The sequence below is a fragment of the Vigna angularis genome, chromosome 6, assembly GCF_016808095.1.
Source record: "Vigna angularis cultivar LongXiaoDou No.4 chromosome 6, ASM1680809v1, whole genome shotgun sequence".
In the NCBI taxonomy this organism is placed as follows: domain Eukaryota; kingdom Viridiplantae; phylum Streptophyta; class Magnoliopsida; order Fabales; family Fabaceae; genus Vigna; species Vigna angularis.
The window spans coordinates 27,203,125-27,211,993 of NC_068975.1; the positions used below are offsets into that span (position 1 = coordinate 27,203,125).

The window sequence follows — 8,869 nt, forward strand, 5'->3', positions numbered from 1 at the left end:
TGTTTTTCAGCTAAAATTCGCATAGCACACCACCCTTGGTGCACTAAGCGAATTTTCCTGACATGGGGACAACTAAAATTCGCATAGCGCACCAAGTCTGTGCGCTATGCTAAACTGAAAATTCTGATACACATTATCATATCCTAAACCCTCGCATAACGCCCAAAATTCACTATTCGAATTAATTTGGCTAATTTCCCAAGCTAGCAACAGTCGTAAAGCGACTACATTCGCTACGCGACTTACCAAACAGAGAGCAACCCTCTGTTATAATTCGCATCGCGCATAGAGTCACTATGCGAATGCCCTGGCAGAGAGCACCTCGCCAGGGCGACTCGCTGTGCGAAAGGCTTTGCTCTGCGAATCTGCAGAATTTCATTCTGCAGATTTGCACAACTCAACCACTCCAAACTCATTTTAACCATTTTGGTGAACTTCTAACACCCCCAACTCGAAGTATATATTGAATTAAACATGTCTAACTGATTCTAACCCTTCCTAAAATCTTTTTAAAGTGATTAAGATCAAGTTTTATCTTTTAAAACATCAATTTCTATACTTAAGGACCAAATTTCGGTTTTACCACTTTTAACATGTTCTAGTCCAGTTTTATGATCCTAACAAGTCACAAATGATTTGCCTTAGATATCCCAACAACCCAAATGTGCCCAAAACCCCTACTTCCCAAAATCACTACCTCACTTCCTCTCAAGGTCACCTAAAGCACTACCAACCCTCTTAACTTTCAACTTACAGCTGCTACCTCAGATTTCACCCAGCCAATATTCTCATTGCAGTCACACAACACGTTAAAATCAGCTCACAAGCATTCATTCACAGGTTCACAGATGAACATATCAGCACATATTATTCCATACACTTAAAACTTATAAACGTAACTCAAACAACACAATGATGCATAACTTAGTCCATACACCCAACATATAACAATTCATAAGAAAGTACTCTAGCTCCCCTTACCTTAGAGTTGAACAACACAGCTCACACACGCGTCTCTAAAGTACCTTGCATTGTGAAAATGACTCAACAGGACCCTACGGTTCACCATTCAGTGATCAAGAACGGTTCTCAAAACCTAATTTGAGATAGAAAGTGAAGGAAGAACCACTAATCACATGCAAAGTAGAATACTTGCATGTTCACAGCCCTAGAAACCACAGAGAAAGAGAAGAACACTCACCAGCTGAAACGAGAAAGTAATCAGTGATACTTGAAGCTCTCGGCGTCAGGAGTACCTAGGCACCACCTAATCAGACATGCAACGACTGAATGAGAAGGAGTGGTAGAGAGAAGGAGGAGAAAATGAAGAACAAGTGGTCTAGAGAGAGATAAGGGCTGAGCTACTGAACCAGCTGCTGGAAAATTTACTTTTTAAGCTTAACGAGTTTTAAGAGCCTGACTTCATTAATCCAGAGTACCTATCAGCTCTTGCCACCTATTTTCAGGCCCTCACAATATTTTTGTCGTTAAATATATATATTTTTTGAATAAATATGTTAAAAATCTTGACCTCTCTGTATTTTCCAAAATTTTGATTACACTATTTTTTTTTCTTATAATACGGTGAGTTAAATATAATAAGGTGATTATTAAAAATATAAAATTATATATTGTGGAAAATTTAAAAAGAAAAGAAAAAGTAGAATTGGGGGTGGAAAGTTTGTGACGAAGCTGGAGCATAGAGTTTGAAAAGGTGGCTGAATATTTAAGAAGAACACGGGCCCACAATAGAATTAACTGAATAACAATACTAGTGAATCCACGAATATCCTCTCATATATTCTTCACAAACACTGACTATTCTATATAAACACAAACACCTCTTAAATTCCACACAACAGAAAATGCACCAAGAAGAAGCAGCCCCCAAAAAACAACAATACCAAGCGTTGGAAGAAATCGGTCGAGGCAAATTCGCCACCGTCTTCCGCTGCTTCCACCCTTCCTCCAACCAATTCTACGCTCTCAAACTCATCAACAACCGCCTCCTCACCGACGCCACCGACCGTCACTGCCTCGAAGTGGAGGCCAAGGCCATGACCTTCCTCTCTCCCCACCCCAACATTCTCAAAATCATCGACGCCTTCCAAGACGCCCACACCTCCACCATCATTCTCCAGCTCTGCCAGCCTCGCACCCTCTTCGACCGCATCGCCGACGGCCCTCTGCCGGAGTCCCACGCCGCCTCCCTCACCAAACAGCTCCTCGAAGCCCTCACCCACTGCCACGCGCTCGGCCTCGCCCACAGAGACATCAAACCCGAAAACCTCTTGTTCGACGAAGCCAACAACCTTAAACTCTCCGACTTCGGCTCCGCAGAGTGGTTCGGTGAGGGCAGGAGCATGCGCGGCGTGGTGGGCACCCCTTATTACGTGGCGCCTGAAGTGATCATGGGGAGAGAGTACGACGAGAAAGTCGATGTTTGGAGCTGTGGGGTTATTCTTTACACAATGTTGAGTGGCATTCCACCCTTCTATGGCGACTCTGCTGCAGAAATTTTCGAAGCTGTTTTAAGGGCTAATCTTAGGTTTCCTTCCACAATTTTTAGGTCTGTGTCTCTTCAGGCTAAGGATCTTCTTAGGAAGATGATCTGTAGAGATCCCTCTAGACGTATATCTGCACTTCAAGCATTGAGTATGTTTATTCCTTTCAATCTTCTAAATTAAAGTTATGATTCTTCTGTTACGCTATTAATTTATGTGTTATTTATTTGGTTCCAGGACATCCATGGATTTTGAGTAGTGCTGATCTTTCTTGAAGACTGCAGCTTCCAACTTTTTCATCCATTTTTGTACAAATTATAGAGAAAAACAGAAACTCTTGGGTTATTTGTAGCCATGTTTGTGTTCAAATTACTTCCATGAACACTTATTTTAATATTTTAAAATATATTAAAAAGGTTTTTAGAATATTATAATAATGTATTTTTAATGTTTAGTACAACACAAAAGATAAATCAAGAACTCTTATATATGAAAGCTTTTATGGTTTGATTTGAGTAGTCTATGCTATTAGTTTTGTAAATTGTAAATTCTATATTAATTAAAGTATATAAGTAGATGTTAACTCATTTTACAAGTCAATTATTTGTAAGATTAGATAAATTAAAAATAGTTGAATAATTGACTTGTAAAATTACATTTTGAAAATTAATTTCCGTTTGTTTTTTTAACAGCCCTTTTAAATAGCTTTTTAAAGTAGGATTTCATTTCGCTTCCTACTTAAAAGGAAAACTATAAGTATTTATCATTGGCATTATTGAAAAATACCAATATTAGTTCGATTGAAAGTTTCCGACCTTGGAGAAAATCAAACTTAAAAAGTCTTTTATTATTTATATATTGTTTAATTTATCTATTTTTATGATATAAAATTTCATGTTTACAATTTTGACTAAGTTGATTCAATGGGTTGACCTAATGGTTAAATATTGTGTATAATGATTAAATACATTGCATTCCCACATACTTTACGAGGATCTTAACGCCAAGATTAGATTCTATCTGACTATTGTATTTAAGAATTCGACACAAAAAAAATCTAAATACAAGTGTCACATTGTTTTAATTTTTTTGATAAATTTAATTTCTCAGTACTAATAAAAAATTAATATTCAAAGATAATTTTAAACTGAAATATTTATTAAAAAAATCTTAATTTTTTAAATTTTAGTTATATTCAACCCGTTTTCAACGGGATCAACTGACGCAATTCATTTTCGACATACTAGTAACGAATTGCAATTCTATCATCTATAATTATTATTAGTCCTATAACCACGTTATAAACATTGGTAATTGTAAAATAAAATAACTTACATATCTCAGTAATTTGGTAACAATTATCCACTAAACACATTTAACCCTTAGCACTGCATGGACAAATTTATAAATGTATAAATTCTATACTTTTTATTTTTAAAAAACATTTATGGTCAGATACAATAATAACAAAATATAGGAATAGATACATAAGACCAACTCTATTTATGCCAAAAAAAATGTAGTATTAATTTTTATCGTATTTATTTTTTACTTTCCTTATATTTATTTCTTCGTTTTCTTTTATGATTCTAAACTATAGTAATTTATTGCATGAAAATTGTTTCGACTGGATCCGGGCGGACCCTGTTAAAACACACTAACTTACTGTTGAAGATGGACGGGCGAACGACGAAGATGCACGGACCGAGCGGACGTCCTGCTGAATCCCATGAACCGAAGGAAGCGGCACTGGCGGGGCGGCACAAAGATGGACGATCGCTGCTCCACACTCCCAGTTGGGGAGGGGCCGGGTACCTGCTAAAGGCACTCCGACGCTCAAGTCAGTAATATGACAGAGCGATTGTGATGCGTGTATGCATCGTTATTCAAGTTGGTCCAGAGTTCATACCTGAGACCTTTATTTATAGTGAATTGTAATGGGCTTTTACCTTTTGGGGGCCTGGAAACGGCCCAATAATACCTTAATCTTTATTTAGGAATTTAACGTGTCATTAGCATTTAACCGTGTAATCAGCAAAGTGCGTCGGTTGGGGATGATGGTCGGTCAGGGATGTTACCCTAGGTGGGCGTCCAGCTCTTGGGCGGACGTCAAATCCTTGGGCGGACGTCCAATCGTTGGGCGGACGTCCAATCCTTGGGCGAACGTCCAGCTCTTGGGCGAACGTCCCATCTTGGGCGAACGTCCCATTTTGGGCGGACGTCCAGCTCTTGGGCGAACGTCCACTCCTTGGACGTCCAATCCTTGGGCGAACATGCATTTACTAGATGGCTGGGCGCTCGGTCTATGCCGTGAGGTCTTATTAGTACATAAGCCCCCCAAGCCCGAGCATAATTTTATTGTGCAAAGGGATATTTTGGATGGCCCCCGAATTGCTGGGTTGTCGTGGAGGTCGACCTGGCGTACCTTGCAGGACAAGTGGCCGAGCGGTTGATTGACGTCCTCCTACTTTAGATTGATGATAAATGCCAGATTCGGCTAAGTCATGGACGACCTGTCATTGATGATGAGTGCCAGATTCGGCCAAGTTATGGACGGCCGGTCATTGATGATGAGTGCCAGATTCGGCCAAGTTATGGACGGCCGATCATTGATGATGAATGCCAGATTCGGCTAAGTTATGGACGGCCGGTCAATTGCTGAATGCCAGATTTGGCTAAGTTATGGACGGCCGGTCAATTGCTGAATGCCAGATTTGGCTAAGTTATGGACGGCCGGTCAATTACTGAATGCCAGATTTGGCTAAGTTATGGACGGCCGGTTGATTGTTGAATGCCAGATTCGGCTAAGTTATGGACGGCCGGTCAATTGCTGAATGCCAGATTCGGCTAAGTTATGGACGACCGGTCAATTGCTGAATGCCAGATTTGGCTAAGTTATGGACGGCCGGCTCTTTGCTTCGTCGCCCAACCAAGCTGAGAGTTGTTCTCGTTGGAACACTCTTTTTCACCAGCTTGGTCTTACTGGGATGGACGGTCCTTCGCTTTCTTGCCCGGCCAAGCTGAGAGTTGTTCTCGTTGGAACACTCTTTTTCACCAGCTTGGTCTTACTGGGATGGACGGTCCTTCGCTTTCTTGCCCGGCCAAGCTGAGAGTTGTTCTCGTTGGAACACTCTTTTTCACCAGCTTGGTCTTACTGGGATGGACGGTCCTTCGCTTTCTTGCCCGGCCAAGCTGAGAGTTGTTCTCGTTGGAACACTCTTTTTCACCAGCTTGGTCTTACTGGGATGGACGGTCCTTCGCTTTCTTGCCCGGCCAAGCTGAGAGTTGTTCTCGTTGGAACACTCTTTTTCACCAGCTTGGTCTTACTGGGATGGACGGTCCTTCGCTTTCTTGCCCGGCCAAGCTGAGAGTTGTTCTCGTTGGAACACTCTTTTTTACCAGCTTGGTCTTACTGGGAGGGTATACACTCGTGCCATTGTTGCGGGTTACCTGCATTATTAAGGGAACATGGCGAATTTTAAAGAAAGTATGTGTTCGTACCTTGTAAGGCGGATTGATGGGTTGAAACTGCTCGGACGAGAGTGGTGGTTCCTTTATGGCCGAACGGTCGTATTCTTGTTAAGATCGAGCGGACGAGAATATGTGGAGGCCGAATGGGATTATAATATGTTGAGGCCGAACGACCAACAGTGTGTTGAGGCCGGGCGGCCAATAACATGCTGAGGCCGAACGGCCGAGAAGAGGCCGAACAACCGAGAATATGTTGAGGCCGAACGGCCAATAGTGTGTTGAGGCCGGGCGGCCAATAACATGCTGAGGCCGAATGGCCGAGAAGAGGCCGAACAGCCGAGAATATGTGGAGGCCGAATGGGATTATAATATGTTGAGGCCGAACGACCAACAGTGTGTTGAGGCCGGGCGGCCAATAACATGCTGAGGCCGAACGGCCGAGAAGAGGCCGAACAACCGAGAATATGTTGAGGCCGAACGGCCAATAGTGTGTTGAGGCCGGGCGGCCAATAACATGCTGAGGCCGAATGGCCGAGAAGAGGCCGAACAGCCGAGAATATGTTGAGGCCGAACGGCCAATAGTGTGTTGAGGCCGGGCGGCCAATAACATGCTGAGGCCGAACGACCGAGAAGAGGCCGAACAGCCGAGAATATGTTGAGGCCGAACGGCCAAATTTGGCTAAGCACCGGGTCGGACGGCTAATACTTGAGGTCGGACGGTCGAGCGTCCATTAAGGCCGCACGGGCGAGTGATTGCTGAAGCCGGACGGTCATTATTGGGGCCGAATGGCCGTGAGCGTGTTGAGGCCAGATTTTGGCAATTGAGGCCGGACGTCCAACTGTTGATGCCAGACGGCAATGCTTGGTCCCTTTTCGCTTTGTGCAATTGTGTAATTATGGTTGGTCACCTGCATTATAAGGGAAACATGATCGTATTTCCAGCTTAAAGGGTGTGTTCGTACCTTGTAAGGCCAAAAATATGCTATGGCGAAATGGCCGAGAATAGGTTGAGACCGGACGACTGAGACTATGCTGAGGCCGAACGGCCTTAAATACGTGGAGGCCGAACGGCCTTAAATACTTGGAGGCCGAACGGTCTTAAATACGTGGAGGCCGAACGGTTGAAATCATGATGAGGCCGAACGGCCGAGGATATATGTCGTGCGGCAATGAAGTGTTGTTGATGGGGTCGTCTGTGCTCATATCTCGCGGTCACCTTTGGGTAACTGAAGTCACACGGCCCCACGGTGGGCGCCAAATGTTTCGACTGGATCCGGGCGAACCCTGTTAAAACACACTAACTTACTGTTGAAGACGGACGAGCGGACGACGAAGATGCACGGACCGAGCGGACGTCCTGCTGAATCCCACGAACCGAAGGAAGCGGCACTGGCGGGGCGGCACAAAGATGGACGATCGCTGCTCCTCGCTCCAAACCGGGCGGACGTCCTCCTACTCCAGACGCTCGCTCCACGCTCCCTAGCGGGCGGACGTACTCCACTCCTGGCGGATGGTCCTTCGCTCTCTGCTCCAAGCTGGACGGGCGTCCTTCCGTACTTAGCGCTGCTCCACACTCCCAGTTGGGGAGGGGCCGGGTACCTGCTAAAGGCACTCCGACGCTCAAGTCAGTAATATGACAGAGCGATTGTGATGCGTGTATGCATCGTTATTCAAGTTGGTCCAGAGTTCATACCTGAGACCTTTATTTATAGTGAATTGTAATGGGCTTTTACCTTTTGGGGGCCTGGAAACGGCCCAATAATACCTTAATCTTTATTTAGGACTTTAACGTGTCATTAGCATTTAACCGTGTAATCAGCAAAGTGCGTCGGTTGGGGATGATGGTCGGTCAGGGATGTTACCCTAGGTGGGCGTCCAGCTCTTGGGCGGACGTCAAATCCTTGGGCGGACGTCCAATCGTTGGGCGGACGTCCAATCCTTGGGCGAACGTCCAGCTCTTGGGCGAACGTCTTATCTTGGGCGAACGTCCCATCTTGGGCGAACGTCCCATTTTGGGCGTGTTGGAAGTCTCACATCGACTAGAGATAAAGCCAATTCATAGTTTATAAGTGGGTGCAAACCTCACCATATAAGCCGGTTTTATGGGGTTGAGTTAGGCTTAAAGTCCACTTCTAACATGGTATCAGAGCCATGGTTAGAGTCTATCCTAGCGATATTGTTGTTTGCTGGGCATATTGTTCCACCCGCTATCGGGCCGCTATCGGACCACCCATTGTCTAATCCCACGCTCGAGATGTATATACCTCGGCGTGAGGAGGGTGTGTTGGAAGTCTCACATCGACTAGAGATAAAGCCAATTCATAGTTTATAAGTGGGTGCAAACCTCACCATATAAGCCGGTTTTATGGGGTTGAGTTAGGCTTAAAGTCCACTTCTAACAGGGCGGACGTCCCATTTTGGGCGGACGTCCAGCTCTTGGGCGAACGTCCACTCCTTGGGCGGACGTCCAGCTCTTGGGCGGACGTCCAATCGTTGGGCGGACGTCCAATCGTTGGGCGGACGTCCAATCCTTGGGCGAACGTCCAGCTCTTGGGCGAACGTCCAGTCCTTGGACGTCCAATCCTTGAGCGAACATGCATTTACTAGATGGCTGGGCGCTCGGTCTATGCCGGGAGGTCTTATTAGTACAAAAATTAATATTTCATTCACAAAAAATGGTTTGAAAGGATGAAGTATGCGATGACGTTGGAGGGAGAGAAGCACGTCTGAGAGAAGTTGGGTTTTTAGCGTTATACAAGTAATACGCTCCTCCTCATTTCTTCGTAGAAAAATTCTTTAACCACAATAATGTCTTATTGATTGTTTTTTTTTTTGTTTTATTCAGATTCATCGTTTGACCATGGAAATTTAGCATAATTTTCGTTACTTCTGAC

At 44.4% G+C, this 8,869-nt stretch overlaps 1 protein-coding gene across 1 annotated transcript; it reads left to right on the forward strand.

Moving 5' to 3' along the window:
- Window positions 1-1,701: 1,701 nt before the first annotated feature.
- Window positions 1,702-2,977, forward strand: LOC108345147 (phosphoenolpyruvate carboxylase kinase 2). The gene is made up of 2 exons (XM_017583721.2): window positions 1,702-2,655; window positions 2,742-2,977. The coding sequence occupies exons 1-2, from the start codon at window positions 1,866-1,868 to the stop codon at window positions 2,777-2,779; spliced, it is 828 nt and encodes a 275-aa protein (XP_017439210.1). The 5' UTR covers window positions 1,702-1,865; the 3' UTR covers window positions 2,780-2,977.
- The last annotated feature ends 5,892 nt before the right edge of the window (window positions 2,978-8,869 follow it).